Source organism: Embiotoca jacksoni, unplaced genomic scaffold, assembly GCF_022577435.1.
Source record: "Embiotoca jacksoni isolate LCO1_2020_lvr unplaced genomic scaffold, fEmbJac1.0.p SCAF_3, whole genome shotgun sequence".
NCBI lineage: Eukaryota > Metazoa > Chordata > Actinopteri > Embiotocidae > Embiotoca > Embiotoca jacksoni.
The window spans coordinates 17,917,960-17,943,763 of record NW_027185381.1 but is presented as its reverse complement, the minus strand read 5'-3'; the positions used below and the strand labels follow the sequence as shown (position 1 = coordinate 17,943,763).

General features: G+C 41.6%; 1 protein-coding gene across 9 annotated transcripts in view; it reads left to right on the top strand.

The window, feature by feature from the left end:
• Window positions 1-2,363: 2,363 nt before the first annotated feature.
• magi2b (membrane associated guanylate kinase, WW and PDZ domain containing 2b) overlaps window positions 2,364-25,804 on the top strand; it is a 79,183-nt gene continuing 55,742 nt past the window's right edge. For 4 of the 9 annotated variants that reach the window (XM_069163392.1, XM_069163389.1, XM_069163388.1 and 1 more), the window contains exons 1-2: window positions 2,365-2,956; window positions 24,057-24,173. In XM_069163392.1, coding sequence (XP_069019493.1) covers window positions 2,659-2,956; window positions 24,057-24,173 — 415 coding nt within the window. In that variant the 5' untranslated portion in view covers window positions 2,365-2,658. Of the gene's footprint in view, window positions 2,957-22,118; window positions 22,458-24,056; window positions 24,174-25,804 lie in introns of those variants that run through there. The other 5 variants (XM_069163385.1, XM_069163384.1, XM_069163390.1 and 2 more) reach the window with 4 other exon arrangements.

The window sequence follows — 25,804 nt, the reverse complement described above, 5'->3', positions numbered from 1 at the left end:
AATGATGATATAAAGTAATATCCTTATCTTTCTGTTGCCTCCCCCGCCCAGTGTAAATATATCTATCTATATATCTATATATATTTATATATATATATATATATATATATATATATATATATATATATATATATATATAGCCTCTGTGGATGCTTTTGGTCCACAGATCCACAGCTAATACAAGTATTTAACTGTTTATTAATATCCTGGCAGAAGACTTGATGACATTGCTGCAGCTGATCAAAATAAGGCACACGTTCTCACCAAGTCATCTTCAAAATGACACTCAGGCCAAAGGAGTTAATTACAAGGCTGTTAAGTGCTCCTCCTACTCCTTCTTACACTGAAGCTGTGTCCATGTTTGCTCGTAGCCACCGAGAGCTGCGGCTGCTGTACTTTACTGTCAAGAGAAAATCTTAAAGTGGCGACGAGTTGCTTTAAGCGACTCCAAATTTAGACGATCCAACTCAAAGCTTCGACAGCTGATGGCTCTTCTCTTTCTTCTATCACACTTGTATCCCCAAAGGAAGGTCCAAAATAGTGAAATACTCTGATCCAGATATAGCTAGATGAGCACCAAACAAATATTTAGTGCATGATTTATCACAGCCACACATAAAATACTTAAAAAAAATAAATTAAAAAAAAAGCCACAGTGTGCCAGATTTCTTTTCTCTTTGAAGGCATTATTTGCTGATTTCATAAATTAGTGAGTCGCTTTAAATGAGTTGGAGTGAACACATTATGAGACTGCCTTATTTCCTTAACCCTGAACTGCAGCATGTTTCAGTCCACACAGGCCTCTTGACGCTGCAGTTCTGACATCTACCAGCAGAGGAACAAATAAAACCAAACAGGGATTCATTTCCCCTCTGGGTGTATAATCTCCTAATCCGGCCAGTTTTCTGGATTATGCCCATCCTTTTTCCCCAGTGTGGTGGTTCGTCTTCAAAACGAATCTTGTCTACATCATCATCTGCTCAGAATTACTGTCAAAAGCATTTGCTGTAACCCGAACATGCAGTGTGACCTAAATGCCAAGACACTGAAGTAAATAAAGTGACAGTCAAAGTGGATCCACGGCTCTTCATGGATTATTTACTGGTTGCAGATAGTCAGGGGGCAGAGTACAGTAATGTTGTTTTGTAGGCAGGATACTCACATTACAAAAGCCCACGCATGTCCTTAAAAACATTCTCATACACACACACACACACAAACAAACAAACAAACAAACAAACAAGCTCACATTCAGAGGAGGAAGAGTGGCAGTAAGAGGGACCGTCAGCCTCAGTAAGAGCAGCTCTTGATTTATGCATTAAATTTTAAATTAAACTTTACTTCACCCACTTCGGAAAGCCGCGCAGCCATGAAAAAATAATGGCAACAAAAGGATTTGTCATTTTATCTTGGACTTGGATTTATGTCATCGTGGCAATTATGTAACTGTTACCAAAGTAAATAGGGGGAAGGGTAAAAAAAAAAAAAAAAAAAAAAAAAAAATAGCAGCTGAATGTGACTTTACATTACAACACAGTAAAAAAAGGACTGTCCAAATGTTAATACAGTAAAATTATAAAGATGGATTTTGACCAATTGTATATGACAGTAAAAAGACCAAGGACTCACTCAAAAGTAGGTCTTATGGCTGAACCGTGCTGGGCCTCTACTGACCTCCCATTATTTCTTACTCTTTCTCCAGGCCAGTATCTCGGGGGAATTAAACCTATATATTGGACAATTCTGCGCCTCGTGATTTATATCCGATGCCTGCATTAAGTGTCAGTGTAGTGTCTCAATAAAACCTGATATAATGGAGGCTTTTAAACTGGCCCCTGAACAAGATGGGTCCTCAGGATTATAGTGCTCGTGTTGCCTTAAGGCAATTTTCAGTTTATAAGTACCTGTGCAGTGTTTAAAAAAGAACAACCTGTAATTAATTCACAGTAATTATCACAATCTGATGAACCTGCAGCCTCCAGGGCCCCTGAGGGTCTGGGGCCCCTGTGGCTGTTGCCTGTGTTGGTAATTCAGCTTTGTGCCCATTTTTAGAAAGGGGAATATTCTCATATAAAGTCGTTTCTCTCACACCGAATTTTATTTTATGGTGTAGTTGAAAGTATTCTGCAATGCTAAGACTCCAATCAACAATAAAAGTCATCTTAAAATCTATCTTATTTCTTGCATGCCAATAGCTCCTGTAGGGTGAAGTTTCCATATCATGCAGTGTAAACTGTGGTTCGTCCTACATGTCATCGCCTGTGTGATCGCAGTGAGCCTGAGGAAGCGCCCCTGGCAGTGTAGTAAGAGTGAAGCGCCTCCTGTGTTATTTCCCTTCCTCTCCGTCCCTTTACGCCGAACCAGAACCATTCATCTCCCCCCTCCTTCAGGCTTCACATCCGGGTCATCCACCAGGATCTGTCTCCTGCGTCTGTGTGTGTGTGTCTGACAGAGTAATAATCATCTCTTCCGCCGCCGTGCTTTACTGCAGCTCTCTGCCCGACTGCGCGGCTCGCCGAGCGGACACTGCGCCTAGCGTGCACCGGTGACGATGGAGCCACGAGCGCTGTGAAGCTGCAGCCGGTCGCACAAAGGCAGGGATGAGACGGTAGGAGGCTTTTGTATGGGCTAGCCCGCGGTGATCTACTCGCCCTAACGATGTCGAAGAGCCTCAAGAAGAAAAACCACTGGACCAACAAAGTCCACGAAGCAGTGATAACCCGGGGGAAGGAAGGGGAGCTGGGGTTCGAGCTGAAGGGGGGTGCGGAGAACGGCCAGTTCCCCTACTTCGGCGAGGTGAAGCAGGGGAAGGGACTGATCCAGAGCGGCAAACTGGCCCAGGATGAGCTGCTGCTGGAGGTCAACGACATGCCCGTAGCCGGGCTCACCACCCGGGACGTGCTGGCCGTGATTAAACACTGCAAAGACCCAGTCCGCTTCAAATGTGTCAAGCAAGGTGAGACATGCTGAACATGAGAGGAGCGCACCGCCGGGAGACAGGCGGGAGGGATGTGTGTGTTTGTGTGTGTGTGTGTGTGTGTGTGTGTGTGTGTGAGGTGTGTGTTTATAAATGTGTGGCAGGTTTGATTAAGATGTCATTTGTGCAGTCATCATCTGTCAGTCTGTTCTGGAGGTAGCAGCCGTGTGTTTAGGTGGACAGACGCGAACCTTCGCTCAGGCCTGTTGGTACTGTGAACCGTAATGATGGGCTCAGTCCACCAGGATAATGATCCCATCGCAGACGCCGTTTGTTTATCACAGTGTCGCTGGTTCGATGCCACTGCCTGGAGGGGGTGTGTCCGCTTCGGCGTGATGCCACAGCCTGCGGTTTTCTCCTTCTTTTTTTTTTTGGTCAGGGTCGGACCTCGTTTCGCCAAACAGGCCTGCGCTCTGGATCAAATGTTTTTCTCTGTGCTGCTGTACAGTCTGAGCGACAGACGGAAACACACACACACACACACACACACACACACACACACACACACACACACACACACACACACACCGAATCTGCTGCCTGCCACACCACACTGTTGCTATAACTGAGGACAGATGAAAAATGAAACCCTGTAGATTAATTACTGTTGAGTCCACTTTCATATTGATCCCCTCCTCCAACATTTCACACATATTTTGCTTATGAAATGCTGTGCAATGACTGTGCAGGTCATGAATCGAGCAGCCTTTGAGTGTTGTGTTCTTGGTGCACACTTTTGGATAATTATTGTGGCCTCTGAAACTGCAGCCTTGTTGTGATGTTTCTCAGCACAGTGATGCATTTATGACAACAGAGTTGACTGAGTGACCTGTTTCTGTCAGCCAGTGTAAAAGCAGACAGCCTCTCTGTAGTAGCTACAACTGGAACACTGGATGGAAATAACAGTGGAGGAGATAGTTATCATCACACCCTCTGCGGCTCGGTTTAAGTCCCAATAAGTGTCTAAAAGGGCTACGTTTTCAGGCAGACATTAAATAAACCGAGCAGTGGCTTTTTTCTGGGACAAGAGTAAAAGCAAGAAATCAAACCGCTTTTTATTTTTGGACACCGCCGAGTTTGCTCACTGAGGATTTGCCTTCGCACATCCTCGCTCTTCCATCCCTGTGTTTCCATGGGTTGCGTCAATGTGATTGATTAGTGAGTTAGAGCTGCTGACAGAGGAAGGGTACAGTCGTGTGATGTGTGAGAGGGGTTAAATGCAAATGTGTATGTAACAGACAGGTCAATTCTCCCCCTCCGACTCTTATCCATTTAAACATGAGTCTATCTGTGTGTTGAACTTCCTCACTGCTCTCCAGATGAACATGCTCTTTGCTGAGAACGTCCTTGAGACACTCTCCTGTTTGTGCACAGCTTGTTGTTACCGTCTCCACATAGTTTTTTTTTGTTCTCTCCCTGTCTTGTTGTCATATTACTGTGTAACTTCCATCCAGTGCAGAGTGGAGTGTATTTATGGCAGACAGTAGCTGCCACACTCATGGCCCGCTGAGGAATCATCCAAAAGCAGTCCAGTGGCTCGGCACAAAGGCCACAGACATGGATGTGTCCTGTCTGAGTGCACGATAGTGTCTGACTGCCCGTGCAAACATGCACACACTTACACATTTTAAGCAGGCTATTTTCAGTCAGGTAGACTGTAGACCCCCCCTCCCCCTTCTGTCCCCGAGGAAGCGCAGCACTGACAGCGAGGCCTGACAGACCTCCAGAGCGAGGTCACACCCGTGACTCTGCCATGACCTCCCTCACACACATCTGCTCTCATCACAGATTTCAGGAAACACAGCATACAGGCATGCTTCCATTGTATCTAGATAGAAAGCACAGAACGATGCTTTGTAAACATTCATGCACTCTTTACTGTAACCCGTTTGTTTATTTGTGATGCTGCTGCATCCTTCTGTGCAGGTTTATAGCCGGAGCCACGAACACAGACGGAATCGTTTTCACAAGTCTTGTGTTGGCAAGTTTTCTTGTGCATCACAACATGCAGGTGTGAGTCGAGATGAGGATGTATCGAGTCACCTTCTAATCGTGTCCATAGACATCTTTTTGCTGCTATATAGCAAGCTATCAATTGAGTCAGTCAGTCATGGCACGCTGTTTTGTTTTTCATAGAAATGATTTGATTAAATGTGATAGTGGAGTTCCTGGAAAGAAACATAGTTGTTGTGTGCACCACAGAGGGCTGTTATTTATCCCCCTGCTGTGTGTGTCGAGCTGCTTCAAGGCTCTCTTGTTGCTCTCTGTTGTCTGTCTACTATATGGATGTGCTGTAAATACATCTCAACCAAAACAACATAAAGACAACACACTTCACCAGAAAATCAAAAGAAAAATATGTCATTATCTTAATACTCTGCAACATTTACAGTCAGCTTCTTAAATGTTTTTAGGAGCACTGAAAGCTCTTTTTCCACTGAAGACGTTTTGACACGTGACTGTCAGTAATTCTCAGACGTAAATAAGAAAATCAGTGGTGGCTGAATTCCATTTAGCTGCCTCAGTTTCAGGGTCCTCGTGGTGTTCATGCTGGATCACTGTCACTGTCACGTCGTACCGGAACACTCGGCGAGAAAAACGTGTGCTGTGAAAAAGGCCTGTGACTACAATTAATAAAATAAATAATTTCTCTTGCACTTAATTAAAAAAATTATAACAATATCCTCAAAATGCAGTTGTAGGTAAAAAAACAATAACATATAATTATGGATTTTCTTCTAAATGGTAGTTTGTAAATGAGTTATTGGCCTTGTCAATCAGTACGTAATTATCTGATATGTATTTCTCATCGTCTCATCGTCTCATCAGCAACGAGCATGAGTGAGGTGCAAACGGCTGCTCGGCTCAGTGAGGCAGATTTATAGAAGTGCCATGAAGATCATAACCGCAGAGGTGTGAGAGGAGTGTGAACAAGTGTGCGTGCGTGTGTGCGTGTGTGTGTGTGTGGCGAAGTGAGAAAGAGAGGTGGAGTTTAAGAGAAGAGAATGGTGAAGGTGTGAGAAAAGACACTTGGTGAAACAGACAAATTCCATCTTGTGTTTTTCTTTTTATTCCAGATTTCCTCTGGCAGTTTCTTCATTGTTAAAATCAAAATTAATTGATTTCTAAAGTGCTTTTTTCTATAATAATCATGTGTCTTTGTTGTGCCAATTGTAAAAGCGCAATGAACAAAAACACTAAGGACCAAAGCCTTGTCTTTGTCTTTCATTCCTAATCTGGCAAAAGAGCTACAGTTTAGTTTACAGGACCGTGTGCTAAAATAGTTTAAATACATTTTGAATTTTAATTTAATTTCAGTGCTGCTTCTTGGTTCAATTTCCCTGTTATATTTAAAAATATTCATAAATATGTATCCACTTCTCGACAAACCCACCTTCATTTTGTTTCCTTTAATTGGCATTAATCTTTTGTCATAATGGACCAAATCCAGTGATATAAATAATAATGTCAGCTATTTTGGGAGTTTTCTTTTTTCATTCAGATTATATTAGGGTTGTCCTCCAAGGCTGAATGTTGCTGTGATTTACATAACAACAAACAGAATATGAGAAATGCTCTTTTCACGACCTGACGGTACTTAACTCTAGATAAGAAATGATGACTTAAAGTCACAAACATGTCACCGCCTGCTGATATTGCCTGTCTGAAATGTAATTTGCTCCCCTCCAAATATATGGTTTTGCCTCTCAGAGACAAGTGTGGAGGTGGAAGACCCCAGGAGGGTTCATCCACTCGGGTTTTTGCAAACAATATATGTCTCTTCCTGAGGGAAAACAACATGAATTCAAAATGTTAACATGCCCTTTAACATACAAGTGGAGCACAGCCAACCGCTGTCACACTGTGCAGCAGCTCTTGCCCACAGCGTATATGGGGCAGGCCAGGAAACCTGCTTTTTACAAATGAAACTGACAACTATAAACGCTTCATCTGAGAAATATAACGTTTGATCCATTACACTGACTGTATAAAGACGACGATGTTCCTTCTGAAACTGACCGTTTGACTGGTCTTCAATTTAACATGGAGGCTAACCAAAACAGGTCTCCCATTTCTCTCCAACAAATATCAATGCCGGCTAAAATGACGACTAAACGCAAGAATATTTTATCAGCTATAGGTAGCTAAGAAAAGTTAATAATAATGCAAAAATCCCACAAGTTGGCTGAGAAATCTTCTCCAGTGGATGTTTTAATGTTTCCAGCAGACCTCCTTTAAAATGAGAACTCAGAAAGATGTTCTTAAATATGGACGTGATGTCTGCACGACATAATTAAAAAGGTTATGGTATCTAACAAAAACTTTGAAATGTTTGAATCCTTACAACAACAACAAAACTTTTTTGGAAAAGCAACACAGAGGTCAGATTTATGTTTTAATGCTTGTCTTTTCGAACATTGCGTCTACAGTTTGCTTCACTTTTACAAAAAGAAGAAGTTGGTGAACACGATTTTTGGCGGAAAAAGTGGTGTAAACTTCCCCAAAACAAATCATGTGCAGGAAAGAGATGTTATCACTCTTCTAAAATCTGATATAGTCTTTTTTGTTACTTCACAAAACAACGCAACTGACTATTAAGGCTCATCCCTTTTGAAGCAGGTTAAAACTGTTGTTTGTAAGTTAGTTGGTCAGCTAATGTTTGCAGTTTGAAGTAGAGCAGATAAACTCACATTTTAATCTGTTCATTAGACTTTTCTGTAATATTTTAAGTTTTGGAAAGACTTTGAAATGACAGTCATCCAAACTCTTGAGATACCAAGTACTGAATGTACAGCGCCTCAGTATGTGGAGGAATCCAAAGCTTGGCAGACCTTTCATGCTGTATAATTGCTGTATGAAAGTGTCAGTTAATGAAGGGTCTCTAACCACAAATCTCAAAGCTACTGTCCGTGTAGGGACGTTTAAAACATACCTATGTCATACAAGTCACGTTGCATCAATTAACATTTAATGTCTTTGAAATGTCCGAAGTTGTCAGGTTTTGTGACTCGGCTGTCCAAGTTCTGCCAGTCCTCTTAATGTCGTACAGTATGTAGGGACAGATGGAGCAGAGGGAGAAAATGCGACCTTCTTCTGCTCTCTTGTCGCTTTGTTGATGAGAAGCTTGAAGAATCAGTGCATAACATCCTGTCTGCTCTGTTGGTATTAATAACTCACCAAGAGATGAGTTCTGTCAGAGGCTGAGGATGATTTTATTGAGGCTAGAAGCTGCTGGAGCTCGGCTCAGAGGATCAAACTCTAGCTCAGCCAGCCAATGACCAAATGTCTAACTGGTCCAGTTAAGTGAATTAGGTCAATGCAATTCTCCTCAGCGTGGACACGCTGCACGGGACGATCTGGGACTGTGCTGCAGCATGTTTAAAAAAAAATGTAGATAGAAGCGTTTTTGTGTGTAAAACATGACAGGAGGTTTTGTCAAACCAATTTTTGCTCAAACATCACTGTCCTCAATTCATAATAGGATCAAAGTTTCAAACAACCATGCAGATGTATTTACAGTTGAACAGTCATTTTTCAAATACATTCAGTTATTTTTGTAATGCTGTAATCAGAACTGGAGATTTTGACCTCAGTGACAGATCTGTCATTTCAATCATTCTAAAGAAATGAGTTCGGTCTCGAAGGGTTATTTCCAGAGTCTGTGACAGCACAGACCTTTTAGTGATGATCGCCGTGACGATGCGACTATTTGATGCAATGGTCGTATTTTGAAAAGGCGGCTATATTTCATAGTGGCTGAGATAAACACCATATTTTCATGTTTATTCATGATGTGTGAGTGTTGAGTGAGAGGGAGAGTGTGTTTGTGTGTATTCTGCTGAGAAAGGAGTTGAGAATAAATGCCTGTGTGTAAAGTGCATGCACATATTCATTACGGGAACAATAGGAAATGTTTTTGTGTGCAACATTTCAGCATTGAATCATCTTTTGGGGTGAAATAACATTGACATAAGTATGCTAAAAATATTATACAGTCTCTCAGAGCCAAAAAAAACCCTGTTCTTACTGGCAGTAAAGCTCTGTGGTAGCCACCTTTGTTTATTTCTTTCTCTTGTTTACATCACATTTTTCTTCCTCTGTATAAATCAGGTCCCTTTTTGTAGCTTCTTCTTCTTTTGCAACTCTACCTTTTGGCACTTGGTGGAGAATATTCACATTTTTGATTACTCTACACTCTCTTCATCATGTCCTCTCCTATCAAGGCATCAGTGTTGTACAGAGATGTGTATCATACTTCTGTCATTTTCCATTTAAAACGTGTTTTTTAAAAAAAGACAGTCGCTGCCAAAAAAAGAAATGATTTTCATTTACTGTATGTCCTTCGTGTATTCATTTGTATTTACACCTCCGACCACCTGGTGGAGCATCCTCATCTCGTGGTAACTGATAATGACATTAATGTAATCAAATTCAGGTGCTTCTGCTTCGTAAAAGAAACACATTGATTGTGCCAGTGTGCCATGTAAATGAGTATTTAGATCCTTTACTTAAGTTAAAGTAGCAATATCACACATCAAAAGCAAATGTCCTGAAGAGGTGCAGAAGTAAAGTTGTATGCAAAATCTACAGTCAGACATACAAAAGCAGGCAAATGTCCCTTTTATTGTGTGTACTATATTATAATATATGATTGAATTAATGTTACACATCATGTCAAGTTGTTTAATCTATAAGATTTTGTCAGATTTTACAAGCCCATCGAGTGTTTTTTTTAATGTGAAATCACTGCAAACTAACTATTGGTGTAAAAAGTGCACAATTAGAAGTATTAAGTGGCATGAAATGGAAGCATTAAAGCACTTGAGTAAATGTACTTAGTTGCATTCCTCTGCTGGTAAATAGTCACGATCCTCTGCATGCTGAGCCTCCAGTCACCCTGCCCTTTTCTCTTTGTCTGTCAGTGAGCCGGTCAGAGACAGCTGTAGCTGAGAGACACGACCACCTCTCACCTCTGAAAGGTGGAGGCGGTCAGGACATCTGGTTCATCACACTGCTGCACCCCCATGTGCTGAGAGTTATTCACTTTGTCTGTGTGTGTGTGTGGCCTCGTACGTCTGTGTGTTCCATCTGTTTTCACACGAGTTCTGCTTTCAAAATGATACCTACTGTATTTAGAAAACTTTCGGAGTGTGATAGGTTGCCAGGGCTGTGCTGAAACAACAGCAGCCCTCCCACTTTCACTGAATCATATCTTATTCAGTCAGGCATGGCAGCACAGGAGACAGCGGATGGTTTTCATTCATTGACATGAGTGTAGATTAGCCAGTAGTGCTAATCTGATGGCTTTGCTGTGGGCTTCAGATCTGAATGAGAAGGATTATAAAAGCTGCTCCAGCTGCAGCACTGAAACTGGTGGATGGCTACCAACAATGGTGTGTGATTTTCTGACTTTCTAAAGAGGCTCACCATCATTCCTGAGATGAATATCCTGGACCTGAGCAAACTCGTACATACAGTATTATCTACAGTGGATGTAGAAAATGAGGAGAATTATCACAATATCAAGTTAAAGCTCCTTTTACATGTCAACCTTTGTTTTGTATGTTTTCCCTTCATTATTGTACATCATACAGTAATTTAGTGGGAATGCAGCAGTTCATGTAAGACAGGGATTTATAAGCTGCTCCGTTTAAATATGAATTTAAATGCCACTGCTGAGTTAATCATGTTCTTTGCAGCAGCAGGCAGCTTCCTGTCTTACTGGAAGAAATCTTGGCTGATGTGTTAAAGTGCTTCATTTACATTCAGAATCATTTCATCGCTGTAGTTGATGCTCCATACCAGCAGAGGACAGTAGCTGTCTAATCAGTTAGTGCTTTCAGAGGAGCAGTTCCCCATCTGCTCTGACACCCTGACAGGACGTTTATGGTGCTTGAGTGCACTTCAGAGGGAGAGTGGTTTATTTGGCTGTCTAGTCGTTTATATTAATATGGAATACGTTTAAAACTCTAGTGGTCGTTTTCTATAAAAAATTACCTGTAACTTTATGAAATCTGTTATTGGTTGACAGACTGTGGCTGCAAACCAATGTGTTTCTTCTGAGTTTGGTCTGTCTGGAATAATGTTACAAACAGTATTTGCACTAAAGCAACCCTGCTGTTTAAGACAAGTTAATTTCTGTCATGAACATCCTGTCCTCTAAGATGTCCCACAAATAGCTTCAGCAATAGCTGGAGTTACCTGCTGTATTTTGTGGATGAACATATGAATGTTTTTGATTTGTTTCTGTTTTAAACAGTAAATCATGACTAGAATACTAGATCACGGTTTGTTTTTTTTAACCTGTAGACACAGACGTTTTCCACTTAAACAATATAATGTATGTGTTTGACATACTATGTGTCTGATGCTCACATAGAGGGATTTATATGGCTTGTACACCACTGGCAGTCTATTTTCAGTGTTTGTGCAATGCAGGCTTCACATTTCCACATCACACTGGTGTAGGTTGCTTGGTGGACCAGGATTGGTTTCCAGAAAAGTTCTGATGTATGAAATCCTGCTCACAGACGACATCTTAAAGGCTCAGTGTGAAGGATTTAGTGGGATCTATTGGAAAAGGAGGATAATATTCATAATCATGTTTTCATTAAGCCTTTCTGTGTGGAGTTTGCATGTTCTCCCTGCACCTGCTGGGTAACACCTACCTAAATTGCCTTTAGCTGTGAATGTGAGCATGAATGGTTGTCTGTCTTCTGTCTGTCTTTCTGTGTTGGCCCTGCGATTGACTGGCGACCTGTCCAGGGTGTATCCCTCCTTCGCCTAAAGTCAGCTTCAAAAGGCTACAGCCCCACGTCACCCTGTTCAGGATAAAGTGTGGTAATACCTGAGACTAAGACACATTGTGTTTTCATTTCAGGTCCCTTCACATCTACATAGGGGGTTGGTCCTCTTCCATGTTGCAAAACCATGTTTCAAGTTGCCCAGAGGGGAAAACCAAACATTGGCTCCAGAGAAGAAGTTTCACCCTTCTCATGAGTTTCACAGGTTCTCCTACACGCTTGGAAAGTTCGACCCAAATATATGTCTCACTGGTTTAGACTGAAGTATTGAACTAAAAGATATCAGCCTCCATCCTGAAATAATTGAGGCTTCTTTTATGTTAATGGAATTAAACAATGACATGAAGAGGAACTTGTCTCTCCGGAAACTGTGTTCGTGTTATCCTTACACCGTCAACAGAGACAGACAGCGCTCTTTGTAAGAAATTTGCTCCAATTAAAATACTTCACATTGTACTCACTGGAAGAGGGCCACTTTCTGTTGAAAAGGTTGCTGATGAATTTTTGGAATTCACATTTTCAATGCTAAGAAACTAAGAGCATGTATTCAATATATTAATCACCATTGTTGTAGGGGGAAGGCGGAGATCAACAAGTAAGATACCTCAAAACTTGGTGACACAAACCTTCATTCCTTTATATTTTTATTTTTTTGAGGTTAACCTTAAAATTGTGTTCTTGACAAAGACTGACTGAAAATAGTGCACACTCCCAGTTCAACAAGCACAAGGATTCAGAGCACAGAAGATTCAGGTATGACTTTCAGATGTGTTACAATGCTTTTATGTTCATGTTGACATCGGTATTTTGTTAGCGTGGTCAGATCCAGATAAGCAATTTGATTGTTTTCTTAGCTGTAGTTTCTTGAAACCCCGGGTGGTGCAATTTGGACACATTATCAGTGATAAACCCAGGGTCATAGAAGGTTTCAGGTCTGGTATCTTTCACCTGGGAAACCCAAAGCAGAGGTGGTCAGTCTCTGGCTTGTGTCCAAGTTGTGAGCTACTCCATGGATCACCCTTCTTGATCCACAATCAACTCATCATTTTTTCTGCAGCTTTGATTAGGCTCTTGGTGACTCATTTTTTCTGATGCCAAGAGAACTCAGTGTTCGATGTAGAGACGTCCCTGCAAAGCCCATTCATCCCACCTCAACGGGCTCGCAGGAGGCTTTTCACTAATGCCTTCTACATTCCTCTAACAGTTTGAGATATCTGGCCTCCTCTATCTGGTCTTCCCAGAGAACAGTGAGTTCCAACAGAACCACTGGCTTATAAAAGTGAGATGTTAAGACCGAATATGTTCCTCAGTGTCATCTTTGCAATGTGTTCCAGAAACTTCAGCTACTTCCCTCAGTCAACCTTCAGCTGTCAGTCGCAAGCTGAGGCTAGTCACTCAGTTGAGGCCCTGAACTCCAGCTGAGGTTTTGTGACAGGAAGCTGCAACTTTTTTTTTTATGCCTATAAAGTGAAGTGCTGCATAGGCTCTTTGGTAGGCCAGGTCAGCTGCAAAATAACTTGCAGGTGATTCTCTTGAAGTCGTCTACTGTAGTCATTGGAACGTCACATATATGAGGTGGCCAGAGAAGTCTTGGCCGAAAGCTGTGCCTACAGCTTACCTGGATTTCCTGACCTATGCCCTGTTGATAGCCATACTGATAGCTCGGTGCAAGTTACACGTATGCTGCAGTATTTCTCAGGATACAGTGAAAATCTTTCTCAGGCTCTTTTATAGGCGTCTCAGACACTCACTACCAAGGTCCTGGAATTGACTTGAAATTCCTTCCTGCCCGTTAATGAGTCGTTCCAGCCCTTGGAGGAACTATCGGCATCCTGCCTCTGATGATGCTGTGATTGTCTCCATGAAGGCTCTGATTGGATTTGGAAACGGGTCCCCTACATCCCACTTCTGCTGACTTGACAAACATGCTCGTCAGCAGGTCAAGACAATGATGGCTTTCTCAAGGTGTCATGCAGATGTTGTGCCACAGGTGATTCCTAAACTCAGACTAGTGTGGTAGTCCAGTATGAGGTCTGTGATCCTCACTGGAACAAGGTGTCTCATCAATGCTGTTGCTACAAGTTCATGTGCAATGGATCTATTGGCGTTGACATGGTCAAGCTAAACGACTTTCACGTCTCCTCTATTCTCCCTCATATTCTCCCTTGTTAAAGATGTGGGTTTTTCTGACAATGTATAGTGATGATTGTAACAAAATGACAATCACTGTATTAATGAATCTGAGCAGCATGTCTGCTTTGTGAAGAGCTTGTTAATATTTTCCACCTGACTTGTTAGGATGAGAGTTATGGCCACTTCTCACAGACTTTGTGTGCAGGGTGTGTATTACATTCTTGTTCATAGAGTTCATCCCAGCGTGTTGTGTTGGAGAAAAGAAAGGAGCAATCAGGTCAGTACAGTTGAGCCGAATTCAATTCATTTTAGTTTGGATTTAGCAGCATGAAGGGCCCCTTAATCACTACAGACAGGCTTTATTAGTCTATCAGACCATAGCAGCCAAGTGATGCATTGGAGAGGAGAATCATTACGATGCTCAGAAGGTGGCCTTCTCTCAGTAACACCCACAATTATAAAAAAAATTGTATTGATTGGGAACACACCCATGCTGGTTTTAACCCCTCACGTTATCAAGTGCTGCGCCCCTAAACTGATGGGTTCCTTATTACTCTCTTTTGCCTCTAAGGCTCCTTTAGATCCCGCTTTCTCTCCATTTTCTCCCCATTATTGTTATTCAACCTGCCACACCTATAAAACAGAAGATAAAGTGTTTGAGCCCACACACACACCTTTGCACTCTCCCCACCCTCATCTCTCCTTGGGTCTCTTGCACAGTCTGTTGCTTTACTTTTCATTAAGATGCATCCTGCTTGTTGTTCCTGATAGAGTAAACTGGAGAGCGCAATCAGGAGTGACAAACACCTCCATATAGCCTCATTTAAATCAGGAGCCACTACATACACAAAAACCCACAGCTTATTGTGTCCATCAGTGCTTATCTTAGGCATAGACGTGTGAGGTGAGGTGAAAAGAGGAATTCATTCGCCTGCTGCGGGAGGAGGACGATACAAGGAATATTAGGTTTGGCAATTCCTATAACCTTCCTCCTTTAATCTCGAAGTCTCATTTGTAGTGTAGGCTTGTTGCTCCTTTACTCAAAGGTTGTAAATGTGTGTCTGGCCTTGATTACAGCACTGTAGAGAAAGACATGGAGGAACATCATCATTAAGACTAGTCGGAGGATGGGTGAGGGATCAATATTAAGACCTTTAGGAGAGAGGCTCTGTCATTTACTATTAATAATGGGCCGTGCTGCCTGCTGTAATAATGCCATTAGGAGTACTGGAAGCAGATACTTCATCCACAGCTAAATGGCTTTCACAATACACCCACATGTAGAACCCATCAGTACATACAGTAATTCACACACACTTACCCTTTCTGTTGCTCACACACAGGCCTTCTGAGGACAACTCAAAGTACCTGTGCCTAATTGGGACTGCCAAACAATAAAAAGTAGGACAGGTCATATCAGGGTAGTTTTAAACTGGACCACTGGAGTGCGGATCAAGAGACAAAGAGAAAGAAATTGGGTAACTAAAACGTCAGATGGGATGAAGAGAGGACAAATATAGTAAGAACCCTATTGTAGGAAGAAAAAAAAAGGGAATCAAAGAGGTCAAATAGAAAAACAAACATGTATATTCATAAAGAATATGCAAGGAACAAGTCTAGGTCCAAAGGACATTAATTTAATTGAGATACAATAAATAAGACAAGATATAACTTTACTCACCCAGAAGGATGTACTCTAAAAGCTCAATATCCATAAAACAATGGACATAAGCTACGTGTATAAATGTATGTATATAGTAGCTATAGCAGTACACATATCCAGATAAACTGCAAAATAATTGGAGAGCATAATTTAAGTTTATCGCTGTATGTGCTATCGGAAGTGACAACGAGGTAGGTTTAATTAATTGCTTATTTTTATTTGCCAGTTAGCTAGATGCATGTTGGTGTTACTTTTCTTTTTAAGATAGCTCTTCCGTTGCTTTAATACCATGCGCTGCACTAGAAATACAAAGTCAGTTATTTTATTCCTGGATTCATTTTGGTGTCGCTCGCTAGAGTGCCTCCTTTTTTATTAGTTTTCTGGTGGTCCATTTGAAAATAATCTCATTAGTAATTAGAAATTAGGACTCAAAAAAACTCAAACAGAACATGGGGCACAGAGTGGGAATGAGAGGTGCCATTCTTCCTATAACAAGTCAGCATACCATAGACATTATTTTGAAGCTGTTCTTTTAATGTAAAATAGTTGCCTAATGCTTCTTTAACGTCCCAGTCACATGATAAAATAGTAGGAATAGAAAACTTGTATTGAGTTTGAGCTATATGGTAATGGTGCATGATGATAGACAGTGTTTGACCCTGGTGGAATTTGCTGTACATGTTTCTGTTTGTTCAGACAGGCGTGAAGGAGGTGAGAGGTTTAGCTTGAGCAGAATTGGATGAGGAGGGAGGCGAAGCTATGTTCCTTGTTATACTTATGTATGTGTCAGTATGTGTTTCAGAAGTGCAGCTTTATATGTGATGACTCCGGGTCTGCAGTTTTGTGCTCTCCGTAACCTGCGTGACCTCTTGCTGGAGTACGGGAAGCTATCGATCACCAAGTTTTGTTCTCCATGACAACCACTGGAGTACAGCACCAGTTCACCTCGGCACTCCCCGGGCGGCCTAACGATCAGCTCAGATCTCAGCCTTTAACTTGCCCCTGACTTTACTCAGTGTTGTAGTGCGTGTATGTGTCTCTGGGATTTAATCAGGTTGTGATTATTATGGAGTTTATTCGCATTCAAGTGTGAACAATGTTACCTTGTAATTTGTGGATGTGGATGTACCGCAAGAGTCAGAGTTTGCATGCCAGCATGAATTCCTGAAGCGTGGCTTGAGGGTTGTTTGCGCTTCAAAGTTTTGTAGTTAAACTTTGTTAGGAGAGAAACTCAACGAATCAATGTGGCAAGACTGCCTCCCTCTGCTCTCAGCCTCCTGGGAAAGTGGGCATGTCAGACCTAATTATGCCTTCCTAAATCAAACAAAATGGCTCCTGTTTGTTTCTGCATCTATATGCTCCTCTCTCCAGCCTCATTTAAATGTTTATACAGACATTGCAGCACATTCAGCTGTGTCTTGTAGAAGAAACTAGTACTCAGAACTAGTAGCTAGAAATACTGTATGTGTTGCACTTAACTTAACGAAGCCTTTTGAGACATCTTCTGTCTCCTGTACACTATGTCAAGCTGGGTCACAGGTTCAGATGAAACAATTAGTAAATCAACAGAAAATTATTTTCCAACTATTGTGGTAATCAATTCATAGTTTGGGTCAAAAAAACCAAATACTCACTGGTTTATAGCTACTTGGATATAGGATTTAATGTTTTTTTTTATGTTGTGAACTGAAGAACTTTGAACTTAGTGTTGGACCAAACAAGACAGTAACAATATACCACCTTTGACTCTGAGAAGTTGTGATAGGCAGTTTAATCAAGGAAATAACATTCAGATTAATAGTTAAAAATAATTAAATCATGCAGATTTTTCTTTATAACTTTACAAATATTTAGGATATATAGGATAAATTAAACTTGTGTCAAAAAAAAATGCGTCAATGACGCCAAACAACAAATCCAAAGTAAAAATGTAAGACCATATCAACAAGCAATAATACACAGTATTAAGATTATACCAAAAAAAAAGAGCATCTCAAACCAAAAATCCAAACACAACCAAGCAGAAGATTGAGACACAAATACAGCACAGAACAAGGTAAGGTAAAAGCTGTGTATGTTTACGTGTGTAAATATTACAATCAAACGTCTGCAGTATCTGTCTATTTAAATAAAGTAACAGGGACAAAGCAGGACAAGAAAAAAAAAATCATGTCAGTACGGTGGAGATAATATATGGCAAAAGAGACGGGAAAGCTTTGCTTTACTGCTTTAATTAAAGAATATCTGTTGTATCCTTTTCTTCTGAGCTTGTAGTTTGCATGCTGGTTCACTTTACGTCAGGCAAGAGGCTGTCGAGAGAGTCGGCTCATCAAGATAAATGACAGGTGTTGGGAGTGTGATCCTGACCCACTGAGGGCGTTGAGAGCAGGATTAGCAATTCAGTTAGCTGCCTCGTGGAGAAATGTTGCATTATTATCAGTCCTGACTCCTGCTATATTGCAACTTTAATGTTCTTGCTCTGCATTTTCATCCATAAATGTCTTTACAAATATGGAACGTTCAATAACACCCAGCAAGGTGATTATTATTTAAACAAGAAAATCAAAAATGAAGAAATATCACTGCTCATGGCCATGTTTAAGTCATGAGAGCCATAATCAGTAACATCCTCAAGTCAAACATACACCTGAGTTCAAGTGTGACTCCTGGTGATTCTTTTGATGAATCAAAAAATGAAATTGTTCCTAACTTGAAAATGAAGGCCTAAACTGAAGGAATTCTCTAATTTGGTCACTGTGTAACAATCGAGGTGAAGCGCGAGCTGTACTTCCTTTTATATTTGGAAAGCTTTACTTTTGTAAAATGCATTTTCAAGTGAAGTTAATCCCAAATTACAGACTGTGAGGAGAAAATCCAAAACCTTCTGTGGAGGTAGAAGTAAGGCCGGCCTTGCAGCTCAGAGGCAACATTACCAGTAAGTAACAGTGATGGAGTTCATGTCAGACCATGTTGCTGTGAACAATCATAATTGAAATCCACCACAGGTCTTTACTGAAGTCTTGTCAAAACAAGCCTGTGACCTCTGGGTTTAGTTGTTCTGGTGTTTACACCACTGACATTAGTGGAAGAACAGGACCTTGTTTTGCAGCAGCTTGCTGATCTGCTAGTCTAAACTTACCTACAGTTTTCAAAATCCCCATCGCAACAGAAAACAACAACAACCACCCCCAAGCAGAAGCCTGCATGCTGAAAATGGCAGGTTTTGATGATTTGGATTTGGTTCTTCTGGGGGCTTTTTTTTTTTTTTTTTTTTTGCAGAGATTTAGCCAGTTTTATTGCAGGGTTTGCCGTCATGTGCCAATGTTCCACCACAACAAGTTCCCCCTGACACTATTTTGCAAGGGACCTGGCAGTTCACTCTGGGTTTAGCTACGCTGTAGAAGGCTGTGATTGGTTTAAGGAAATACAGACAAGCCAGAGTATTTTTTTTTTCCCCTATGCCAGAATGATATATGGTTGTAGCCAAACTTTTCTGAATTGCTGGCACAGAGCGGTGGACATTGGGCTGGCTGAGTGAGCATGAATTTTTCTGTCGAGCCTGGTTTTTAGGTTTCACAGTGTTTATACTTATTTATAAATAAGGCTGTTATTACCCTTAAATATGTGCGTTTAGAACTACTTAATTCATTTAATTGAATTTGACCTATATTTGACCTCCAGTAACATCCCCTTTTAGTGATCAGCATTCATGGGTCTGCCAACACAGGCTGCATCTTGCTTAGTATTGCTTTGCCATTACATTGTGAGTAAACTGGGTGCAAAAATGTTTGTGAGAAATTCTGGAAACATATTTGGATTGAGCGTGCAAAAATAAATAAGAAATAGGTATTTTGTTGCATGGGACAGAATCATTGTAAACCAGTGCAGTAGTTAAAATAAAATTGTATTCAAAGTTGGTCGGATTATTTTTGAATCTCAATTGAGTATAAAATCCACATATTAAATCTGAATCCTTTAAACTCCTACATCCAATTTTATTACGTTCAGCTTTCATCAGTTGTAAGTAAAGTTATACATTTCTACAGCTTAAAAGATTCAGTTTAGATCTGTGATCAGCCGTTGTCAGGCAAGAAGTCAGAAATACTACAGTTTTCAATTGTAGCTATTAAATGAATAAACATTAATGTTAATGAAGCTAGACTAATTAACTTTCACAACCTGTTGCTCCAATTTGAAAATGAGTCGAGCAGAGGATATGAAATCTTGATTATTGACTGATAATGTTGTGACATATAGAAATAACAGCTGAAATACTGAGTTTTGCTGGGTTTTCCTTCGAGGCTTGAAGTAAACACATTAGCCAACATACTAAAAGGGAGGAACTGCTATTAACATTAATTGGGTACAGCTGTTACCATTCATGATGTTAGTCAGGGTGTCCCAGCTACAGAGTTGATCTTTATGGTGCTCCATTTTAATAGTTACATACTCTACCTCTTCTGACAATTTTCACATTTGAAAACCTATTCTGATCCTCTCATAAAATAGCTATTGTTAAGGACAGATTTAATTTATTTTCGGCTGTGTTCTCATTTGAAATTGCATTGTTGGTTTTGTCAGTGAGGCATTATATGAACATCTCTTGGTTTTCTGCTGCTCATTGTGTTATGAGAGAAAAGACACAAAACCATCTGAGGATTTGGAGGCATCTATGTGGCATATAAAGTAATCTGTAACTTTCAAGTCTGGCTCGGGCCTTTTGTTGCATTTGAAGACAAAAAATATTTTAGTTTTTTAATGTGAATACAATCAAAATACAATATTAAATAATTATTAAATAATTTATTTTGAAACCATTGTTGCTGTCTAGTGATGGTATGTATGCAGCGTTAGGTAAATCAACAACTGTGTGAACAAATCTTCTTTTGTGTTGCTAAGCAACTAAAACATAAGATTATGCTGCGTATGCCAGCAACCATCTATACATACTTGTGTGTAAAACAGATTTCTTGTTGATTTCCGGGCTTTCTTTTGTAAAATGGAAAACTGTGTACCTGGTTAAACATGTGGTTACACTGATGCTTGTATTGTAAAGATTTGTCTCTCTCAACATTTGGATCCCGGCAGCACACTGAACACTCAGCAGGATCTCATTTAACCCACCCAGCAGTAACTGAACAGAAACATATTTATAAGACATTGAATATATAAATTTAGCAGACAAGCACACAAAGACCTGAAACAGAGTCCAAAATCATCTGCTTGTTCATTCATTCACTACTCCCTAATAACTGACTGAGCAGTACAGTCAGATTTTTGATCATCCTTTTCCATCATCACTCTCTGCTGCTGCGTCTCAGCAATTTTTTTGCATTCATAAATTGTGGCGCATTGCATTGTGCACTTGAACTCACAAAGTTGTGTACATGCCATGGATGCTACTTTTTGGTTCCCTTAAAATTTTAAGGGCAATATGTATTCAGCTAAAATAAAATGGCACACTGTGAATATAGTGCACTAAATGGGGAGTGATTTTGGACATGTCCCTCGTGTACCATCACAGAATAAAGTGGAGCCTGCTGTAGTGAAGGGTGCGCCAGCTGCTCCACCAGTAAAAGCAGCTTGGGGGCAGCAGGGAGAAATCTGAAGCTCGCTGTTTATATGAAGCACTTTTTTTAATTGTCACTATTTGATTTTTATTTTTTTGTGTGTTTTTGTTTTTGATCAGCTGCCACTCGGTAGATGGGCAGTATGAGACGATGTGGCCTGGCCTAAAGTAACGCCTCTCTGAGCAGGAGCTGCACTGATTGCTGTCTGCCTTGATGAGTTTGTGATTGATCGGGCTGTCATCTTTTTCCCCTTGACGTGCCACAATTTTGTTAATCTATAAGCCTGTCTTTCCCAGAATTTGTCCTGCTTTGCTGAAGCAGCCAGGCACAAAACGAGTTGACTGTGATTTTAACAGCATCAAGTATATTGCTATATTTGTTCAATTTGAACTGTTACACCAATACAGCTTAATTAAATAAACCCCTCCTCCGCACTCAGCTGTGCCCTAAGCCGAGTGCTCATATCATGAGCGTGTGTTTCTCTGTTGGTGTTTGTTTATGTTTTGTATTTTTGACCAAACCTTGCTCGTGACAGCGCTCAAGGCATCTTGACTGGCATCTGCAGCTGTGCTCATCAGCGCTCTGTGTGTGCATGAGTGTGTGTGTAACGTCAGTGTGACACATGCTGCTGCTGCTATATTTCTCTCTAGTCTGTGATGTTAACACAAGGTCAAACAGGGAGCGCATCTGGTGGGCAAGACACACAGTATTTGAGGAATGTCAGGGAGCATCTGGGTGCACGCGCAAGCGCGCAATACAGACACACATCTACAAATCCTCTCACATGCATCAACATTTATTTGGTACTGTCACTCAGTGTCCCTCTCTCTCTCTCTCTCTCTCTCTCTCTCCAGCTCTTTCAGTCTCTTGCACACACACAAACACTCACCACACAAATGCACAAACACTCCAGTGCAGTAACAGCAGCAGCAGATAGGGGCTGCTGCAGGACTTTGCAAGCTGTCTGGCCAATCCGCTGGCAGGTTTGTTCGAAGCCGGCTTCCCACTGGCATATCTCCTTCTCCTCTTTTTTTCTCCCGATGGTCGTCGTCTCTCTCCATCTATCCGTGTCTGTCTACGTCTCCCATCCCCCGTTTCCTCGTCGTCTTCTCTGGGATTAAAATTGGCTGCAGCTGGTTGCTATGTGCTGGAGCAGCAGTGGAGAAGCAGAGGCAGGAGGGAGAGAGTGAGGTTTTAACCGAGGCAGCGGAAGATGTGCGGAGGTTGGTTGCAAGGCTAGAGGACGCCTGGGAGGACAGGCTGTCTGTGGATATATACCTGTGGAGAAAGGACTGCCAGCTGCTGATGAGGTGCCCGGACTGCACTGCCTTTCTCTTTACTGTCTGTCTCTGTTTGGACATGTATTGGTGTGCATGTACAAATATGTGTGTGTCGGTGTCTGTGCATGTCAAAGATATGGCCTATGTCTGAATACATCGTTGTGTGGTATGATGTTTACCCATCTGAAAACCGCGACAGTCCTAATAATGTTAATCAAGATCTCATCCTGTCTTCCTTTGTTTTCTGGCCCTCTCCTCTCCTCTCCTCTCCTCTCCTCTCCTCTCCTCTCCTCTCCTCTCCTCTCCTCTCCTCTCCTCTCCTCCCCTCCCCTCCTCTGTAGCTTTGCTTTTTGTGAAGCAATGCTTCACAGCCTTGCTAAAATGGTGTCAGTTTACATAAGATGTTATACCAAAAGGGATTCATTATTTCACAAACACCTGTGTCAGAGACACATGCATTTACCTGCACAATTTGTGTTGTGCGGTCCAATGTAGAGAGTTTCCTCTCCAATGCTATATGTTGTCTTTGACAGGCACTGGATTCATCTAACCTGGTAGGCCGAACGCTGTCAGCTCAATTTAGCAGGAGGTCACTAGAGTATGCATTAGTGAGAAGACATGTTTGTCATTTGTAAATGCATGGCATGTAACCTCATCCCTCCCGCTGTCGGATGTGATAGTTTTAAATACCAAATGTTGCATGGAGGATAAGTTCCCCTCCTCTTATCCTCCTGGGCTTCTTTGGTTTGAGATTAAGGGAGGAGAAACTATTCATGGACATTAACATATAGTGTGTGCCGCACAGATATGTTACCCTGCCCTTGGTCTTCTGCCCTCACTTGTGTTTGTCATTTATTTTACTGGGTTCCATTTCAGTGACTTAATGACAAAAAAATACCGCTGGTACAGCGAATAATCAACAGAGACACAGAGGCAGAGACGAGGAGGTTTGAGCTTCTGTCCTCTGTAGCCTTTGTCACCCAACCTGCTGACACCGCACATTTAGCCCCAAGGGGATCTCTGGTTTACACAATTACCATGATCTGTGTGTGTTTGCGTCAGCATGTGTAGTAGCCTTTGCTTTTGTGCGTTGGTGTGAAAATCATTGCAAGCTTTCAACCTGATTAAGCCATTTTGCCTCATATAACGCCACAAAATCGTGTTTTTATCTTTAACACCTCTCCTTTTATTGGTCCTTAAGGAAGCTTAATGTTGTTAAAATCATCCTCAGTCTCACTCTTCGTTAACAGTCGACAAGCACTATATTCTGTATCGGCTTGCTCCAACTCTTTGTTGAAGCCACATAAGAAAAGAAGACCAAGAACATCAACATGTTTTGTGTCTTCTGAAATTTCAGGCCCTCCACTATAATTTAGGTCTGTTTTATGGAGGAGTACTTTGCTGCACAGCATGAATGTGTAATAACAGCCCAACTGATCAGACAGTGTTCTTCCACTAGAGTGAAATCCTTCTGATTGTTTCCACTACAGTGTCACTCACATCATGATTCATATAGAGCCAATTTCAGTATCCATTAAGATCTTTGGAGCAATGTGTCACTCGCCAGTCTTGTGTATGTTATCAATTCAGAGCAATATCTAACCTCTCTCTTGCTGTGTTTGTGTTTAGGGGGGGTGGTTGACAAGGATTTGCGGCACTACCTCAACCTGCGCTTCTCCAAGGGCTCAGTGGACCACGACCACCAGCAGATCATCAGAGACAACCTCTACCTCCGCACTGTTCCCTGTGAGTCCACATCACCCTGTCTCTCTTCTTTCTTCCACCTTCTGGCCTCCATCACTGTTTCACTTCTGTCTTTCACTCCTCTTTGATCCCTTCCTCTCTGCTGCCTCACTGTGTGTCTGTAATTGTGTCTGTCATTGTCTCTCTCTTAGATATCATTTCCCCCACCCTCATCCTACAGCTCTTTTTACCTCTTTCTCTCTTTTAGTTTTCTCTCCTTGCCCTCGCGATGTTGCCCTCCTATTTTTTCATCACACACTTCTTTTTCTCCGTCTCTCACCATCTATCGCTCCTTTTTTTCCCCCTCATCGGTCCGGCTGCCGAGCTCTCAGCCTGAGGTTTCCACGGCAACCACCCTCTTGTCTCGAGGCTTGTGTTGTCGTGATGCCCTTCAGCACAACATGCACAACACACACCGATATACAAAAATAAAGACACGCCACTCTCCTTGAAGAGACAATTCTTTTATCTGTTTGAGCAATTTTACATGCCGGACAAACAAATCCTCACACAGTCACTTCATGCCTGTGGGTTACGTGTGAACACTGGTTGTGTTACCAGTGAGTGTGGCTCTTTCCTGTTGGGGGACCATGTCATTGCCATGATTGACATTGAGGGGGATGCCGTCCCCAGCAGGTCCGCCTTCTGTCAATACAACAAGCAGCTCATGAATCAGCTCGGATTCTTGACTCTGCAGACTATACGTTGCTCCTTTCATGCAGCATGCAGATCAGTGCTGTGATTGGATGTTTGCTTGTCTGATACAGTTTCCTATGTTAATAGCCAGAATCAGATTGTAGATTCTGGTACAGATCCATGTGAAAACAAGGCTAGTTTTGACGTCAGTGATAGTTGTTTTTGCATTGGCTGAGCGCTCCTACTATACTAGATGTCCTCTGCTGGTGTGTTGAGCCGCTGACACAGAAGTGATTGTTTAATACGGTCCCACAGCTGCACAGTATCTGAGCCTCACTCTCCCTCTCTTTTCCTCTCCTCCCTCCCTCCCTCCTGTCGTCTTCATCTCTTCGCTTTCGCTCTCTCTCAGGTTCCCCCCTGCCTCCCCTTCTTCTCTGCCTCTTTGATTTCTTTTGGTCACCACCCCACTCCATCACATTTTCTCTCCCTTTCAATTTTAACTCCAGATGGCCTCACCCTCTTCCTCCCGCTCCCCGTCCTTTCTTTTACCTTACTCAGACTGTTGGCTGTGTAATAGTGCAGTGAAGGCAGACTGACAGGGTGATGGCTGAGGTGATGGGGACCGGCTGAGCTTCAACAGTCCTTCCCTATATAAGCTGAGGGTTGGCCCGTGCCTGTTTTGGTAGCATGAACCATAGTTTTGTCTCCACGTTTCAATTATAGCCGCCTTCCACTCCTCGAAAAAGAATGGAAAGACAGTTATTTTTTGCAATGTGTGAGCAGTAATGACATCCCCATAATTAACTGCCTATCACTTAACAAAGCTGATACAGTGTAATGAAGATTATCGAAATTCCAATTGGTGGACCTCCTGCATAGCAGCTTTGAATAATTTGCTTAATATTTGAATTTCATTTCAATACAGTTGTGATATTAAAGTCATTTCCCTCATTTATCTCAACAATCTCATTTGATTTGCCAATGGATAGTTGGTCATA